The sequence below is a fragment of the Bufo gargarizans genome, chromosome 5 (genome assembly GCF_014858855.1).
Source record: "Bufo gargarizans isolate SCDJY-AF-19 chromosome 5, ASM1485885v1, whole genome shotgun sequence".
In the NCBI taxonomy this organism is placed as follows: Eukaryota; Metazoa; Chordata; class Amphibia; order Anura; family Bufonidae; genus Bufo; species Bufo gargarizans.
Genome location: NC_058084.1, coordinates 483488396 through 483508654, shown reverse-complemented (window position 1 = coordinate 483508654; position 20259 = coordinate 483488396). Strand labels below are relative to the sequence as shown.

Sequence of the window (20259 nt, the reverse complement as noted above, 5' to 3'; positions counted from 1 at the left end):
GTATGGCCCACCCTGAAGGTGACGCTCCCTACACTCTGCTCATGGCCGCCTTACCCTTCACAGTCAGCTCTGCTGTAGACACGTATGGGCCCACCCTGAAGGTGACGCCCCCTACACTCTGCTCATGGCCGCCTTCACCCTTCACAGTCAGCTCCGCTGTAGACACGTAGGGGCCCATCCTGAAGGTGACGCTCCTACACTCTGCTCATGGCCGCCTACCCTTCACAGTCAGCTCCGCTGTAGACACGTATGGGCCCACCCTGAAGGTGACGCTCCCTACACTCTGCTCATGGCCGCCTCACCCTTCACAGTCAGCTCCGCTGTAGACACGTATGGGCCCACCCTGGAAGGTGACGCTCCCTACACTCTGCTCATGGCCGCCTACCCTTCACAGTCAGCTCCGCTGTAGACACGTATGGGCCCACCCTGAAGTGACGCCCCCTACACTCTGCTCATGGCCGCCTTCACCCTTCACAGTCAGCTCCGCTGTAGACACGTAGGGCCCACCCTGAAGGTGACCCCCCCTACTACTCTGCTCATGGCCGCCTCACCCTTCACAGTCAGCTCGCTGTAGACACAGTATGGGCCCACCCTGAAGTGACGCTCCCTACACTCTGCTCATGGCCGCCTCACCCTTCACAGTCAGCTCCGCTGTAGACACACGTATGGGCCCATCCTGAAGGTGACGCTCCCTACACTGCCTGCTCATGGCCGCCTAACCCTTCACAGTCAGCTCCGCTGTAGACACGTATGGGCCCACCCTGAAGGTGACGCCCCCCTACACTCTGCTACATGGCCGGCCTCACTCCATTCACAGTCAGCTTCTCCGCTGTAGAACACGTAATGGGCCCACCCTGAAGGTGACCTCCCTACACTCTGCTCATGGCCGCCTCACCTTCACAGTCAGCTCCGCTGTAGACACGTATGGACCCATCCTGAAGGTGACGCCCCCTACACTCTGCTCATGGCCGTCTCACCCTTCACAGTCAGCTCCGCTGTAGACACGTATGGGCCCACCCTGAAGGTGACGCTCCCTACACTCTGCTCATGGCCGCCTCACCCTTCACAGTCAGCTCCGCTGTAGACACGTATGGGCCCACCCTGAAGGTTACACTCCCTACATTCTGCTCATGGCCGTCTCACCCTTCACAGTCAGCTCCGCTGTAGACACGTATGGGCCCACCCTGAAGGTTACACTCCCTACATTCTGCTCATGGCCGCCTCACCCTTCACAGTCAGCTCCGCTGTAGACACGTATGGGCCCACCCTGAAGGTGACGCCCCCTACACTCTGCTCATGGCCGCCTCACCCTTCACAGTCAGCTCCGCTGTAGACACGTATGGGCCCACCCTGAAGGTGATGCTCCCTACACTCTGCTCATGGCCGCCTCACCCTTCACAGTCAGCTCCGCTGTAGACACATATGGGCCCACCCTGAAGGTGACGCTCCCTACATTCTGCTCATGGCCTCCTTACCCTTCACAGTCAGCTCCGCTGTAGACACGTATGGGCCCACCCTGAAGGTGACGCTCCCTACACTCTGCTCATGGCCGCCTCACCCTTCACAGTCAGCTCCGCTGTAGACACGTATGGGCCCACCCTGAAGGTGACGCCCCCTACACTCTGCTCATGGCCGCCTCACCCTTCACAGTCAGCTCCGCTGTAGACACGTATGGGCCCATCCTGAAGGTGACGCCCCCTACACTCTGCTCATGGCCGTCTCACCCTTCACAGTCAGCTCCGCTGTAGACACGTATGGGCCCACCCTGAAGGTGACGCTCCCCGAGTCATCCTGGGTGACACCGCTCAGCTTCAGCACATGGGATTTCTCTTTCTCCACTGAGATTTCGTTCATCTGGTTGTTCTCCAGAAGGATCCCTTGCAGCTTCCACTCCACATCCCGGGCCTTCTCATGGGAGACCTCACACCTGAACACAGCGTCTTCACCAACAAACACAGACAGGTCCGCCAGACCACGAACAATGGTGATGTCCAACTCTAGATGACGAGAAGATGATAGAGGTAGTACTACTTTATAGTCATCTATTTCTGCTGACAACCTGCCTGTATATCCTGTCTGAGAGGTTGTCACAGCCCCGTCCCCTGCTGATGACATCACTGATATAATATAATGGGGGTAAAACATTGTTGGACAGACACCAGTGATTGATTATGGGGTCTGACAGCCACTAGTATATACGGTGTCTGTGCCATTCAAGTCAGGCTGAGCTGCAGTACTCGGCACAGCCACATGGAGCACTGTGGCCCCTTCTGTCTGGTGATCGGTGGAGGTCTCAGTGGTCGGATCCCACTAAACCATGATGTCCTCTCCTATCACTATTATGTGACATTCTTTCTTAACTCTTTCCTCCCTGCTCAGTGCTGAGGGCCCGCAGTGGCCCTGTGTGACTTACCTCTGACGCTGAGGCTCGCTGAGGTCCTCTTGCTCCGGGCAGTACACATGTATTCTCCAGCGTCCTCCAGCTCCAGGTTGTGAATAATTAACTCCCGCATGGCTCCATCTTGCCGCATCTCGTACTTGTTGTTGGGCTGTAGCTTCTCGCTTCCTTTCCACCATTCCACAGAGGCCATTTTGGCAGAGACCTCACAGTGGAGACGGACGCTGCCCCCCTGTTCTGCCTCAACACTCTGCAAACTCTTCACAAACTGGAGGACTGTAAATATTAAAAAAAAAAGAAAGAAAAAAAAGAAAAAACAAGGTCATAAGACCGAAAATAAAGCCTATAGCCCATATAGACTATAAGCTCACGGCCGATCTACATACTTTCTACTCCGTTCACCACCTGTATACTTTCCAAAAGATCACAGATATGTGGCATCCATCTTGACGGTTCGCATTAGGCCAGTCCCATTGACAGGCCTAGCCCTCTAAGCTATGTCCTTGTGTCAGGGCCTGTGGACAGCAGATACACCTGACAATACTACCCCCCCCCCCCCCCAATTAATGAGCAGGGATGTATTAACCCCTGTGTGAGATGAGGAAACAGCTCTCATTGTGTGAACACTGTGTAAATTAAGTTAAATATCTGGACTGACATTCTGCTGTTTGGCCACAAGATGCCGCTGTTTCCCAAACACAGCTACAGACTGCATATTATTCCATATTCATGAGAGGTGGAGTTGCAAGAGCCTGGAGAGGAAGAGAGAGAGAGAGCAGTCATCTTAGGGAGAGCTTGGAAGAGGATCCAGGACATCCAGGTGTGGGAGCACCCTTCAGTGACCAGAACTACAGCCCAGTGAAGCTGATTGTGTCCAAGGCCCTGATCCTGTCCAGAAGAAGTCTCTTGTTTGTGTCAGGCCACAAGTGTTGCTATTGTTCATTACAAGGACTCCATAACTTAAAGTGGCATTTCACATTGGTGAGCTGATAAACTTCCCACAAATTCGAACCAGGCTGGCGTTTTGCTCAGAAGGAATACTCAGGCACGTGCTACAGGACCAGTTATGGGAGGGGGAATACTGTAGATCTGTGTAAGATTGTAAGCTGTTGTGCTGCACCGCAGGCTAGCCCGTACCACACACCCATACAGTGATTCTTGCAGGTAAGGTGTGGCAGTTTAGTTGTTCCCGCCAGTAGGTAAATTACAGCACTTTCCTCCGGCATCCATCGGAGGGCGCCGCGCTGTGCAGCACAAGGGTCTCAGCCTTCGGGCTGGGTGTATGTACATTTATTGTGTGTTACCAGCATTTGTGATCGTGCTCATTACCAAGTTTATGTATTACTGTTTAGGCAAAAACTGGTGGTGAGGTTGCTTTCCTTGTTCGTGACTTCGTTGTATCCTGGGAGGCCCACCCCGACACACGGCTTACATCTTGGCGTAGTCGGCAGGATACAGCGACCGTTACGGAGAGGAGACCTTCCAGCGGCGCCGGTCCAGGACCCAACTCAGGGTGCCCAAGAAAGGCCAACTAGCCCCAACACCACCGATACAGCTTGCCCCCACCATGCCCGCGCCAGTAGGGTACATCCCAGTGGGGGCGCTATTGCGTCAGCTGCCAAAATTTTCCAGTAAAAACATGACATTGCAGGACTGGACTGAAAAGGTGGGAAGTGCAGTTAGAATGTGTTACCTGACCCCCGAGCTGCTGGCAGAGGTTGCGTTGGGGGCTCTAGACGGTGACGTCAGACGGAAAGTGATGGTAAGGCCCGAATCTGAGAGAGACACCCTAGAGAAAATATTCTCCCTGCTGGAGAAAGCCAAGGGGGGATGCTAAAGTAGTGCAGTTGTGGAGCCACTTCTTCAACCGACCACAGCGAGAGGGTGAGACCCTGATGCGGTACTCCAATGCCCTACAGGAGATTCTAAATGAAATACAGCGGCAAGACCCAGAGGCCATGGGAGCCTTCCGGGAGGTGGACCGGCTACTGAGAGACCAGTTCATAGTAGGGCTCTCCAACAAGTTCTTACAGGACAAATTGCAAGAGATGACCTGGATGACGGCCGACATGACATTCTGCAGCGTCTACCTAGCCACCGTGGAGAGAGAGGAAGAGCACATGCATGTGGTGGCGAGAGTAGTGAGCAGCACCCATGCTACAGGGGACAGGTCGGGGTCTAAAGACTCAAAGTCCTTAAAGGACGTGGTCCAGGCCCTGCGGACAGAATTGAGAGAACTTGAACTCCGGCTGGAAGTGTCCCAGATGAAGGCAGTATTACCCCGGCCTCCAGAAATGACCCAAGCACCCACCCAGGATAACTTAGGTGTGTGGGCTCGTCAAAACAGGGCCCCTCTGCTGGGCTTGATGACAGTACGGCCATATCGCCAGAGAGCGCCCCAAACAGATGAAATCCGAGCTGACGTTAAACTTCCGGCCGCTGCAGTAGCTTTGCGTCCTGGGGCGGTACACCAGAAGCTAAGCGCTATGCATGAGGAACACGACCTGTTTGCCAGCAGCCCCGTTATGGAAGCCGAGTTGGAAGGCCAGAAGGGACGCTGCCTAGTTGATACAGGGTTGGAGTGCACCCTTATGCCTCTGGAGTTCTTCGAAAGACACATTGGACATATAATGAAGCCGAAAGAGGGGCGCGTAATCAGGCTGACGGCAGTACGGTAAACCAGCTACATTGAAGCTAACTTAATTATTTTGTAACAGGACGCCGAACGCGCACTCGGTCTCCCATCAGCCGCAGACCTGCTGCTTAGCTTCGGGAGCGAGGATCTGTGTTTGGCCTCGTTCCCAGAGCGACCTTGCTAGCTGGGAGGCTCCCTGCTCCTAGGTCTGCCTTGAGCGCCGAGCTGATCACTTGGTGCTCGACTTGCTTGTCTGTTGGTCATGTGACGCTGGCCACGTCACATGACCCTCACTCCCCACTATAAATACAGACGGCCTGCTGGCTACAGGTTGCCTGTGATTTTCGTCCTATAGGCTGTGTACTTCATTGTTATTAAGCTACCTCTGGAATTGAACCTCGATCCGCCTCTTGACACCTCTTCTGCCTGCTCCCTGTACCTTGACGCTACCTCTCGGATTTTGACCTCGGCTTGTTTACGGATTTGTCTTTGCCTCTTCCCTTGTTCTGACGTGACCTCCTGGACTGACCTTGGCTAGTTGAACTGCCTCGCCTTCCGTTTTTGTTCTACCTCTTGTCTGCTTATTGTAACTTCTCAGTGGCTGTCCTCTTCCCTGCTGTCTCTTTCTCTCTGCTTGCACTTAGTAGGTTAGGGACCGTCGTGCAGTTGCGCTCCGTCACCTAGGGCAGGGTGGTGCAAGTAGGCAGGGACAGGGGACCGGGTGGCAGCTCAGGGGGTGCACCTCCGCTCTATCTTGAATTCCTGTGACTCTACCCGTGACATATTTTCTTACTTTCCATATATGATACCAACTAATACAAATACAGTGGATATAATACCTGAATCTAAAGGAAATATATCAACACAATCTAACATCGCCAATATCAATTTCACAACCTTCACTTTCCTCGCCCTCCTTCATTTCCTCACTCCGTTCTCATTGTGGGACCTGCACCTATCAGACAATAGGGGAATATCCTAGCAATATGCCCCATTGTCTGAGATGGGAATTTACATTTAAATACACAGGGTGTCCCCACTCATGCTGACAATGCTTGGGGATACCATATATTGAGTCAGAGCAGGAACTCCTAAGCCGGGAACTGGAGTCCGGACTCTTCAGTAAGACTGCGGGACTCCCCAATGTTCTGCCTGACCTGCGTGGGCCCCCGCAGAAGCAGTGGGCCCAGGTTTGCCTGGCGCTGACACCATCCTTGCTGGGGCCATTCTCTGTCCAGGGGTTTTGCCACCCTCACCACTTTGTGGCTGACCATTATGTTGACTCCTCTTGCGGTTGCCACCCTCACCACTCTGTGACTGACCATTATGTTGACTCCTCTTGCGGTTTCCACCCTCACCACTCTGTGGCTGACCATTATGTTGACTCCTCTTGTGGTTGCCACCTCATTACTCTGCGACTGGGCCACTTTTTTGACTCCTCATGCGGTTGCCACCTCACTACTCTGTGACTGACCACTATGTTGACTCCTCATGCGGTTGCCACCCTCCCCATAATATAACTGGGCCACTGTGTTGACTCCTCATGCTGTTGCCACTCTCCCCACTCTATGACGGGGCCACTATTGTCTCTGTTTGGCCTTGTTGACATCACCATTTATTTTTCCCTTCTTCTGATCTGTCAGAAGGATGGAAAAATTATAAACACAACGGATCCTGTCTTTGGAGCATCCATGAGGCCTTCATCACATGGTCCCTATTTTGCATCAGGATATACTCATGATTTCGAAGCCAAAAGCAGGAGTGGGTACAAAACACAGAAGACATGGAAATATTCCATTCACGTGTCATCTCTGTTTTGGATCCACTCCTGTTTTTTTGGCCTTAGCAATACTGATGGATTACTGACCATATGCTGACCGAGTGAAGGCGGATGCTCCACAGTCAGGATCCTGGACTAAGAGTATTTAGAAGTATAATCATGTTTTTGTCTCATAACGCCCTTAGAAAGGGGAAAGGTCTCCAAGCCCCCCGTAGGTAGGAAGATAAAAGACACGATTGGCATCAAATATAAAAGAGAAAGAAAAACTCTCCCGAATCTCGAGCTCATTCAGCCAGAGCTTCAGCTACTTCATGGGCAGAGCTCAAGAACCATCTGAGGACACGCGGCAGGTGGATGAATCCCCATGTGAAGACGAACAAGAAGAATTAGGTAAATTATAACAAAGATGACATTTGAGACAATCTGCAGAAAAACCGCATGATTACACAGGACTCTGGCGGAATCACGAGCACACTGTAGCCGCCAACTGGAAACTGACTGGAAGGACAGAGGACAATCCAGGAATCAAGAGATCTCACTCACCATTCACTTTGACAGTGCATGAGGTCTGCTGGTCTCCGGTGTCACACGTGTACTCTGCAGCATCTTCAGCTTCAGCATCATAGATGACCAACTCAGACACTGCTTCTTCTTGTTTCATTTCATATTTGGCGCAAGGGAAGATTGCCACTGTGCCCTTCCTCCATTCCACTGGCACATTGGCCTTAGAGGTCTCACAGCGCAGGGTCACGGTCACCCCATCTTCTACCACAGTGTTCTTCAGAGGCTTCACAAACACAACGGGGAGGGCTGCAACGAGAGCGATATACATGGACTATTATACCAGCTGCACATATATAATTATATACAGGAGATGCCCAGGTTATACCAGCATAGTCCATATCACTATATACAAGAAGATGTATAACTTATACCAGCTGTACATATATAGTTATATACAGGAGATGCCCAGGTTATACCAGCTGTACATATATATATAATTATATACAGGAGATGCCAAGGTTATACCAGCTCTACATATATATATAATTATATACAGGAGATGCCCAGGTTATACCAGCTGTACATATATAATTATATACAGGAGATGCCCAGGTTATACCAGCTGTACATATATATATAATTATATACAGGAGATGCCCAGGTTATACCAGCTGTACATATATAGTTATATACAGGAGATGCCCAGGTTATACCAGCTGTACATATATAGTTATATACAGGAGATGCCCAGGTTATACCAGCATGGTCCGTATCACTATATACAAGAAGATGTATAACTTATACCAGCTGTACATATATAATTATATACAGGAGATGCCCGGGTTATACCAGCTGTACATATATAATTATATACAGGAGATACCCAGGTTATACCAGCTGTACATATATAATTATATACAGGAGATGCCCAGGTTATACCAGCTGTACATATATAATTATATACAGGAGATGCCCAGGTTATACCAACTGTACATATATAATTATATACAGGAGATGCCCAGGTTATACCAGCTGTACATATATAATTATATACAAGAGATGCCCAGGTTATACCAGCTGTACATATATAATTATATACAGGAGAGGCCCAGGTTATACCAGCTGTACATATATAATGATATACATGATATACCCAGGTTATACCAGCTGTACATATATAATTATATATAGGAGATGCCCAGGTTATACCAGCTGCACATATATAATTATATACAGGAGATACCCAGGTTATAGCAGCTGTACATATATAATTATATACAGGAGATGCCCAGGTTATACCAGCTGTACATATATAATTATATACAGGAGATGCCCAGGTTATACCAGCTGTACATATATAATTATATACAGGAGATGCCCAGGTTATACCAGCTGTACATATATAATTATATACAGGAGATGCCCAGGTTATACCAGCATGGTCCATATCATTATATACAAGAAGATGTATAACTTATACCAGCTGTACCTATATAATTATATACAGGAGATGCCCAGGTTATACCAGCTGTACATATATAATTATATACAGGAGATACCCAGGTTATACCAGCTGTACATATATAGTTATATACAGGAGATACCCAGGTTATACCAGCAGTACATATATAATTATATACAGGAGATGCCCAGGTTATACCAGCTGTACATATATAATTATATACAGGAGATACCCAGGTTATACCAGCTGTACATATATAATGACATACATGATATACCCAGGTTATACCAGCTGTACATATATAATTATATATAGGAGATGCCCAGGTTATACCAGCTGCACATATATAATTATATACAGGAGATGCCCAGGTTATACCAGCTGCACATATATAATTATATACAGGAGATGCCCAGGTTATACCAGCTGTACATATATAACTATATACAGGAGATGCCCAGGTTATACCAGCTGTACATATATAATTATATACAGGAGATGCCCAGGTTATACCAGCTGTACATATATAACTATATACAGGAGATGCCCAGGTTATACCAGCTGTACATATATAATTATATACATGATATACCCAGGTTATACCAGCTGTACATATATAATTATATATAGGAGATGCCCAGGTTATACCAGCTGCACATATATAATTATATACAGGAGATGCCCAGGTTATACCAGCTGCACATATATAATTATATACAGGAGATGCCCAGGTTATACCAGCTGTACATATATAATTATATACAGGAGATGCCCAGGTTATACCAGCTGTACATATATAACTATATACAGGAGATGCCCAGGTTATACCAGCCGTACATATATAATTATATACATGATATACCCAGGTTATACCAGCTGTACATATATAATTATATACAGGAGATGCCCAGGTTATACCAGCATGGTTTATATATAATTATATACAGGAGATGCCCAGGTTATACCAGCTGTACATATATAATTATATACAGGAGATGCCCAGGTTATATCAGCTGTACATATATAATTATATACAGGAGATACCCAGGTTATATCAGCTGTACATATATCATTATATACAGGAGATGCCCAGGTTATACCAGCTGTACATATATAACTATATACAGGAGATGCCCAGGTTATACCAGCCGTACATATATAATTATATACATGATATACCCAGGTTATACCAGCTGTACATATATAATTATATACAGGAGATGCCCAGGTTATACCAGCATGGTTTATATATAATTATATACAGGAGATGCCCAGGTTATACCAGCTGTACATATATAATTATATACAGGAGATACCCAGGTTATACCAGCTGTACATATATAATTATATACAGGAGATACCCAGGTTATACCAGCTGTACATATATAATTATATACAGGAGATACCCGGGTTATACCAGCTGTACATATATAATTATATACAGGAGATACCCAGGTTATATCAGCTGTACATATATCATTATATACAGGAGATGCCCAGGTTATACCAGCTGTACATATATCATTATATACAGGAGATGCCCAGGTTATACCAGCTGTACATATATAACTATATACAGGAGATGCCCAGGTTATATCAGCTGTACATATATAATTATATACAGGAGATACCCAGGTTATACCAGCTGTACATATATAACTATATACAGGAGATGCCCAGGTTATACCAGCTGTACATATATAATTATATACAGGAGATGCCCAGGTTATACCAGCTGCACATATATAATTATATACAGGAGATGCCCAGGTTATACCAGCTGTACATATATAACTATATACAGGAGATGCCCAGGTTATACCAGCTGTACATATATAACTATATACAGGAGATGCCCAGGTTATACCAGCTGCACATATATAATTATATACAGGAGAGGCCCAGGTTATATCAGCTGTACATATATAATTATATACAGGAGATGCCCAGGTTATACCAGCTGTACATATATACAGACGTGGACAAAATTGTTGGTACCCTTTGGTCAATGAAAGAAAAAGTCACAATGGTCACAGAAATAACTTTAATCTGACAAAAGTAATAATAAATTAAAATTCTATAAATGTTAACCAATGAAAGTCAGACATTGTTTTTCAACCATGCTTCAACAGAATTATGTAAAAAAATAAACTCATGAAACAGGCATGGACAAAAATGATGGTACCCCTAGAAAACACAGAACATAATGTGACCAAAGGGACATGTTAATTCAAGGTGTGTCCACTAATTAGCATCACAGGTGTCTACAACCTTGTAATCAGCCATTGGGCCTATATATATGGCTCCAGGTAATCACTGTGTTGTTTGGTGATATGGTGTGTACCACACTCGACATGGACCAGAGGAAGCAAAGGAAAGAGCTGTCTCAAGAGATCAGAAAGAAAATTATAGACAAGCATGTTAAAGGTAAAGGCTATAAGACCATCTCCAAGCAACTAGATGTTCCTGTGAGTACAGTTGCACATATTATTCATAAGTTTAAGATCCATGGGACTGTAGCCAACCTCCCTGGACGTGGCCGCAGGAGGAAAATTGATGACAAATCTAAGAGACGGATAATCCGAATGGTAACAAAAGAGCCTAGAAAGACTTCTAAAGAGATTCAAGGTGAACTTCATGCTCAAGGAACATCAGTGTCAGATCGCACCATCCGTCGTTGTTTGAGCCAAAGTGGACTACATGGGAGACGACCAAGGAGGACACCATTGTTGAAAACGAATCATAAAAAAGCAAGACTGGAATATGCCAAACTACATGTTGACAAGCCACAAAGCTTCTGGGAGAATGTCCTGTGGACAGATGAGACAAAAATCGAAGTTTTTGCCAAGGCACATCAGCTGTATGTTCACAGACGAAAAAATGAAGCATATCAAGAAAAGAACACTGTCCCTACTGTGAAACATGGAGGAGGCTCTGTTATGTTCTGGGGCTGCTTTGCTGCGTCTGGCACAGGGTGTCTTGAATCTGTGCAGGGTACAATGAAATCTCAAGACTATCAAGGAATTCTAGAGAGAAATGTACTAGCCAGTGTCAGAAAGCTTGGTCTCAGTCGCAGGTCATGGGTCTTGCAACAGGACAATGACCCAAAACACACCGCTAAAAACACCCAAGAATGGCTAAGAGGAAAAAATTGGACTATTCTAAAGTGGCCTTCTATGAGCCCTGACCTCAATCCTATTGAGCATCTTTGGAAGGAGCTGAAACATGCAGTCTGGAAAAGGCACCCTTCAAACCGGACACAACTGGAGCAGTTTGCTCATGAGGAGTGGGCCAAAATACCTGCTGAGAGGTGCAGATGTCTCATTGACAGTTACAGGAAGCGTTTGATTGCAGTGATTGCCTCAAAAGGTTGCGCAACAAAATATTAAGTTAGGGGTACCATCATTTTTGTCCATGCCTGTTTCATGAGTTTATTTTTTTACATAATTCTGTTGAAGCATGGTTGAAAAACAATGTCTGACTTTCATTGGTTAACATTTATAGAATTTTAATTTATTATTACTTTTGTCAGATTAAAGTTATTTCTGTGACCATTGTGACTTTTTCTTTCATTGACCAAAGGGTACCAACAATTTTGTCCACGTCTGTAACTATATACAGGAGATGCCCAGGTTATACCAGCTGTACATATATAATTATATACAGGAGATGCCCAGGTTATACCAGCATGGTTTATATATCTATATATAAGAAGCTGCTTATCTTGTAGCAGCTGACTACAATGATGTCAAGAAAGAAGACAGATCCATTAAGAAGAGACGCTATATTGTAAGACGGGTCAGCTGACGAGATGATGCGGTTCTGTTTTATAGAGGAAACAGTTGAACTCTATGTATTCAGTCAGTAGTTATATATTGTGTGCGGCACACATCATTAGCGCCACATTATGCCGCCCGCTTACTGTGGTGGGCTCTGCTATTTTGGCAGAAATATCTCTAACAGACGGTTCATGGACATTTGAGTTTCAACGTTTTGTCTGAGATCTTTGGCCTGAGATAAGAACATGAACAGCAGGTATAATATCTGCAGGGCTTCCCTCAGGTGACACTTACCTGTGACTGTCAGATAGGCCTTGGTCTCCTGGTCTCCGGAATCACAGGTGTATTCTCCAGTGTCCTCCAGCCTCAGGTGGTGGATCAGCAGCTCCCTCACATTTCCTTTCTGCTGCATTTCATACTTGCTCCCTGCTTGTAATCCTAACCCTGCCCTCCTCCATTCTACTGCAGCCCCGGCCTTGGATACCTGGCATTGCAGGGTGACTGTGTGCTCCTCCTGGGCGTCAACGTTCTGGAGTGGCCGGGTGAAGAGCACAGGTAAAGCTGAGGAAATGAAAGAGAATCCACAGAAGATGTCAGAATGTGCAGCGTGTAGGTCAGAAATCAGAACAGGTAAAGCATGCACATATGATAACGGAGTTGTCCAGAGGTGGAGCCACTCTACGAGGGGACCGTGTACGCACAGTCCTATATCGTATCTCATCAGTAGTCCAGGAAATCCAGCCTAAGGCCTCACGTCCACTGCAGACCCTGAACAGCAGATCACAGAGCCCCTGTGAGCTCTACACGGACCTCATAGTGCTCTGTCCTACCCTAGAAGCCACGCTTTCCTATATATCCATAATGCAGAATCTGAAGGAACGTTCCATGAGGTTTTATCTCCTGGATTCTGTGTGAAGTTCTGCTGTCTGCTCTGTGCCCATAGACTTCTACAGTTATTACAGGTCCGTACAGCAGACATTATAGGAGCTTTCACTACGAGATGACAAGATATGGAAATCATCACACAGCAGTCTGCAGAGGTCACCTCACAATCACCTCAAACTAATCTGAGGGCTCCGGTGTTTTATTTTCAGTGGATGGTTTAGAAATCCATGGGAGAAAAGTGTCTCTGGAGACATTATACCAACTGTTGAGCCGCCATAGAGAGGATGATGAGAGTGATGATGAAGGGGATGAGCTGAGACGTCATGTAACGGAAATCTAGAGGACCTTGTTGAGAACGTAAGAGGAAATGACTGAGGTAAAGTCCGAATCTACAGATCCCCCCCAAGAGCCGCACATACAACATAATAACGCAAAAGCTCCCAATAAAGAGAGAAAATAGAAAAAATAGAACATTTTTCGTGTTTTAAAATGTACACAGTTTATATGAAACGACTAATTCTAATCCAGGACGCGGAATCAGAATTAAATATATATAAAAAAGTGAAGAATAAATCTAATAAAATATAAGAAATGAGCGCGCGCGCTGTGCATCACAATCCCGACGTATTCAGTGGACTTCAGTGCGTTGATTTCTAACCTTTTTTTACTGAGACACAATATTTTTATTGTACATTGTTACTACGCCCTATTCACTATAGTTATGAATGGTTATATTCAGTGTCATTCTTCTATTCCTGGTTTTGCAGTGTTATACGTCTCTCTGCAGGATAGTTACACCAGATGTGGGAGGTTGCGGGCTGGTTTCTGGTAATCTGTAGGATAATTTTTACTATAGGGGCCCGTAGATATACAGGTCTCTGTCCCCGATCTTAGGCTTCATTGTGACCCCCCCCCCCCCCTTATGAATCATCAGGAATATTTACCTTGTACGTGCAGGTGGCCAATGCTCTTTGCATCTCCACAGACACAAGTGTAATCCCCATCATCTTCCTCTCTGACCTCCAGGATGCTGAGTGTAGCAGTGCCTCCGACCTGCTGCACTGTATACCTGCCTCCAGGTTGTAAGCTCTTGTCGCCCTTTAACCACTCCACGCACACGTCCGCTTTGTTCAGCTCGCAGCTCAGGGTGACATTTTCTCCTTCCAGAACGTCAACTTTTTTCAGTTCCTCTTTAAACAGCACTGGAAGAGCTAAAGACGAGAGAAGAGCAGATCCTAAGTTAAGAGATGGAATGTGGGCGCCAACCACCAGTCTTATTCAGCCTCGGATCAACCATTGGATTTCAGGGTATTTTGCCAAGATTTGTGGGATTTTGCATTTCCCAAAAAATCTCCAGAAAATTAGCCCTAATATCTAATGCTCTCAATTACAGAACATCATTTCAGCCAATATCTGGTGACTGGAGTCGGCCAAAGATAAAGCCTTGATGATGATGGTGCTGATGACAGCTTCGGTGGCAAAAGTGATCATTTATGACCAATGAAAGCTTGTTGGGAACACAGGTCAAATTATAGCAAATTTAAGGAGTATCAGATGACAGTTTAAAAAATGACCTAATCTTCGTCTGTGTCCAGCTGAAATACATAGCATATGGAGCTGAAGACAACAGGAGCATTCGAGAAGTTTGAGAGCTGCCGTCCAAATATCAGTGTATTTGAAAATGTCAGCATTTGACCGCAAGATCATTTCAAACCCATGAGAGGATGAAACGGAGGAAAAGAGAATGAAATTGAGATGTTACCATTCACAGAGAGATGCGCTGAGGTTGTGACACCCTCGCACAGGCAGGAATATTCCCCAGAATCCTTCACAGTAACATCCCTGATGAGGAGGTCATGAGCTCGTCCTTCCTGCTTCATGATGGTTCTGTCTCCAGGTGTCAGGGTGACATCTCCCTTCCTCCACTCTACCGTGAGGCCAAGTTTGTTAAGCTCACAATGTAAGGTCACCGTGTCACTTTCTGACACTTGTAGATCTTTCAGCTGCTCGGTGAAGACCGCCGGTAGAGCTGGGGGCAATGAGGTGACAGGAGGAAAAAATTAGAAGAAAAATATTGTCAGATAATACAAAATATTAAAAATGCTATGACACATAAGGGGGCTTTCCAGGGCTGAATAGTTCAAATTAATTGATGAGACCCCAGAGGTTGTTTACTTCATCTGGCAGTGCAGTCTCCAATGACCAAATGGTCCTACAATTAACTTCATGTTCTAAAAATTACTCAAGAACTGCTTCACCGGACTGTCCAGTCACAGCAAGTGAAACTGGGTTCTGCAGCTGCATAGACCTTATTGCTGTACATGGCCTAGAAACGACTCTCACCAATAGGCAACACGTTGTAGGGTGAAGCATGAACCTACCAATGACGGTTAGGGAAGCCGTTGTCCTCTGCTTTTCACAGACACAGCTGTACTGATCGGCATCAGACAGCTCTACGTCATTTATCTGGAGTTCTAATCTAGTGCCGTCTTGCCTGATGTCGTACTTATCGCTGAGTCGTATTGTCTTCTCTCCTTTCTTCCACTGTACTGCGGCCGATGGCTTTGTCACCTCACAGCGCAGGACAGCGGTTCCTCGTTCCATAACTTCCAGGTTGGTTAATTCAGAGCTAAAATGTGCCGGCAACTCTGAAGTAGAAACAGACACATGGATGTGACTGATGAGCCAGGCCAGGGGCGATACAAGCTGCACAGCGGCCAGAATAGTGAAGCCTCCGTGGACAATCCTTACCAAAGACCGTTAACGTTGCCGTAGTCGCCTCCTCTCCAATTACACAGGTATAGTTCCCAGAATCCTTCAGGTTAACATCTCGGATGACCAATTCTGCATTCACTCCTTGTTGCCGAATCTTATACTTATCACTTGGTTGTAACGTCTTCTGACCTTTCTTCCATTGCAGTCGTGCATTTGGCTTGGTGACCTGGCACTGGAAGACGGCTTCTTCGCACTCCAAGACATCAATGTTTTTCAATCCTTCCATGAATAATACTGGTAACTCTGAGAAATGTCATAAAATACACAGTGAGGAGGTCACAAGGGTGTGGTAACATCTAGATTCCACTGAAATGTGCATGAGCCAACAAGCCCAGACGGATCAAGAACGTCCATAAACCACGTCCTCTATTCTGGAATTACCAATAAGGACCGGAAATAAAACTTTACTCCATGGTCTTCCAGTGATTAGTGGTTTTCAGAGACCTGGCCCTGCCATGCCTTGTAACACTGGGAGACAAACTCCACTCAATACATTCCTTTAACTATCCAGTTGTCAACAATGATCAAATCAGAAAGTCGGAGGAAAGGACACAGAAATACTTTATTTGTGCCCCTATGTCATAAACTATTATTTTTCCAGGTTATGATAGGTAGGGTGATCCTAGACGCTGAAGGACCACAATCCTGTAAACAAGGTAATATATATTGTAATAGACAACGTCTTGGGCTGCAAGAGACGTCCAGGATGTCATCATCCAGCGGAACTGGCAGACGAAACACTACAGTCATTTATGAACTCACTCTGCATTGAAATGAAAACTAAAATCTACTGTATGAAACTCCACAAGTCAATTTACATTCAGTTAATGGAGAGGATGTGATGGAGTGATGAAGGTGGTGGAGAGTGGTGATGGAGGAGACATCCTATGAAGGAGGAGAGGTGATGAAGTGGAAAACTGAGAGAGGTAGAGGTGTGACGGAGGTGGAGATGTGACGGAGGTGGAGATGTGAAGGAGGTGGAGGTGTGACGGAGGTGGAGATGTGACGGAGGTGGAGATGTGAAGGAGGTGGAGATGTGACGGAGGTGGAGATGTGACGGAGGTGGAGATGTGACGGAGGTGGAGATGTGACGGAGGTGGAGATGTGACGGAGGTGGAGATGTGAAGGAGGTAGAGATGTGACGGAGGTGGAGATGTGACGTAGGTGGAGATGTGACGTAGGTGGAGATGTGACGGAGGTGGAGATGTGACGGAGGTGGAGATGTGAAGGAGGTGGAGATGTGACGGAGGTGGAGATGTGAAGGAGGTGGAGATGTGACGGAGGTGGAGATGTGACGGAGGTGGAGATGTGACGGAGGTGGAGATGTGACGGAGGTGGAGATGTGACGGAGGTGGAGATGTGACGGAGGTGGAGATGTGAAGGAGGTGGAGATGTGACGGAGGTGGAGATGTGACGGAGGTGGAGATGTGACGGAGGTGCAGATGTGAAGGAGGTGGAGATGTGAAGGAGGTGGAGATGTGACGGAGGTGGAGATGTGACGGAGGTGGAGATGTGACGGAGGTGGAGATGTGACGGAGGTGGAGATGTGACGGAGGTGGAGATGTGAAGGAGGTGGAGATGTGATGGAGGTGGAGATGTGATGGAGGTGGAGATGTGAAGGAGGTGGAGATGTGAAGGAGGTGGAGATGTGAAGGAGGTGGAGATGTGACGGAGGTGGAGATGTGACGGAGGTGGAGATGTGACGGAGGTGGAGATGTGACGGAGGTGGAGATGTGACGGAGGTGGAGATGTGAAGGAGGTGGAGATGTGACTGAGGTGGAGATGTGATGGAGGTGGAGATGTGATGGAGGTGGAGAGGTGATGAAGTGGAAAACTGAGAGAGGTAGAGATGTGATGGAGGTGGAGATGTGACGTAGGTGGAGATGTGACGGAGGTGGAGATGTGACGGAGGTGGAGATGTGACGGAGGTGGAGATGTGACGGAGGTGGAGAGGCAATGTTGGTGGAAAGGTGATGGAGTAGAGAGTTGACGGATTTGAATGCTGTATCTGGACATGACGTGCTGACTATACATAGATATATAGTTACCCTGCACTGATAACATGGCTGTGCTCTGCTGCTCTCCATAAAGGCAGGTGTAGGTCCCGGTGTCTTCCAGCTGCAGGTTGTGGATTGTCAGCTCGTAGACAGGACCATTCTGGCACATGGCATATTTGTCACTAGCTGTAATCACAGAGTTGTTCTTCTTCCATGACACCGGCAGACCGGGCTTACTCAGCTCACAGCGTAAAGTAGCATTCTGGCCCTCGCTCAACATCTCGTTTCTCAGTTCTTCCAAGAAAACAATGGGGAGTGCTGGAAAGTGCAGAGGTGACAGATAACGTCAGGAGTAGTGCAGAGGTGACAAATAATGTTAGGAGTAGTGCAGAGGTGACAGATAATGTCAGGAGTAGTGCAGAGGTGACAGATAATGTCAGGAGTAGTGCAGAGGTGACAGATAACGTCAGGAGTAGTGCAGAGGTGACAGATAACGTCAGGAGTAGTGCAGAGGTGACAGATAACGTCAGGAGTAGTGCAGAGGTGACAGATAACGTCAGGAGTAGTGCAGAGGTGACAGATAATGTTAGGAGTAGTGCAGAGGTGACAGATAACGTCAGGAGTAGTGCAGAGGTGACAGATAATGTCAGGAGTAGTGCAGAGGTGACAGATAATGTCAGGAGTAGTGCAGAGGTGACAGATAACGTCAGGAGTAGTGCAGAGGTGACAGATAACGTCAGGAGTAGTGCAGAGGTGACAGATAACGTCAGGAGTAGTGCAGAGGTGACAGATAATGTCAGGAGTAGTGCAGAGGTGACAGATAACGTCAGGAGTAGTGCAGAGGTGACAGATAATGTCAGGAGTAGTGCAGAGGTGACAGATAATGTCAGGAGTAGTGCAGAGGTGACAGATAACGTCAGGAGTAGTGCAGAGGTGACAGATAACGTCAGGAGTAGTGCAGAGGTGACAGATAATGTCAGGAGTAGTGCAGAGGTGACAGATAATGTCAGGAGTAGTGCAGAGGTGACAGATAATGTCAGGAGTAGTGCAGAGGTGACAGATAATGTTAGCAGTAGTGCAGAGGTGACAGATAACCTTAGCAGTAGTGCAGAGATGACAGATAACGTCAGGAGTAGTGCAGAGGTGAGAGATAACGTCAGGAGTAGTGCAGAGGTGACAGATAACGTTAGGAGTAGTGCAGAGGTGACAGATAATGTCAGGAGTAGTGCAGAGGTGACAGATAATGTCAGGAGTAGTGCAGAGGTGACAGATAACGTCAGGAAGTAGTGCAGAGGTGACAGATAACGTCAGGAGTAGTGCAGAGGTGAGAGATAACGTCAGGAGTAGTGCAGAGGTGACAGATAACGTCAGGAGTAGTGCAGAGGTGACGAGATAACGTCAGAGTAGTGCAGAGGTGACAGATAAGTCAGGAGTAGTGCAGAGGTGACAGATAATGTCAGGAGTAGTGCAGAGGTGACAGATAATGTTAGCAGTAGTGCAGAGGTGACAGATAACCTTAGCAGTAGTGCAGAGATGACAGATAACGTCAGGAGTAGTGCAGAGGTGAGAGATAACGTCAGGAGTAGTGCAGAGGTGACAGATAATGTCAGGAGTAGTGCAGAGGTGACAGATAACGTCAGGAGTAGTGCAGAGGTGACAGATAACGTCAGGAGTAGTGCAGAGGTGACAGATAACGTCAGGAGTAGTGCAGAGGTGACAGATAACGTCAGGAGTAGTGCAGAGGTGACAGATAACGTCAGGAGTAGTGCAGAGGTGACAGATAACGTCAGGAGCAGTGCAGAGGTGACAGATAACGTCAGGAGTAGTGCAGAGGTGACAGATAACGTCAGGAGTAGTGCAGAGGTGACAGATAATGTCAGGAGTAGTGCAGAGGTGACAGATAACCTTAGCAGTAGTGCAGAGATGACAGATAATGTTAGCAGTAGTGCAGAGGTGACAGATAACGTCAGGAGTAGTGCAGAGGTGACAGATAACCTTAGCAGTAGTGCAGAGGTGACAGATAATGTCAGGAGTAGTGCAGAGG

The 20259-nt window shown here is 46.9% G+C and overlaps 1 protein-coding gene across 1 annotated transcript in view; it reads right to left on the bottom strand.

The window, feature by feature from the left end:
* Nucleotides 1-20259, bottom strand: part of OBSCN (obscurin, cytoskeletal calmodulin and titin-interacting RhoGEF) — a 452890-nt gene that overhangs the window by 260289 nt on the left and 172342 nt on the right. The window contains 9 exon segments of the mRNA XM_044292830.1: nucleotides 1725-1997; nucleotides 2414-2674; nucleotides 7357-7623; nucleotides 12853-13119; nucleotides 14388-14654; nucleotides 15206-15472; nucleotides 15825-16091; nucleotides 16195-16461; nucleotides 18267-18533. Of these exon segments, the coding sequence (XP_044148765.1) occupies nucleotides 1725-1997; nucleotides 2414-2674; nucleotides 7357-7623; nucleotides 12853-13119; nucleotides 14388-14654; nucleotides 15206-15472; nucleotides 15825-16091; nucleotides 16195-16461; nucleotides 18267-18533 (2403 nt within the window).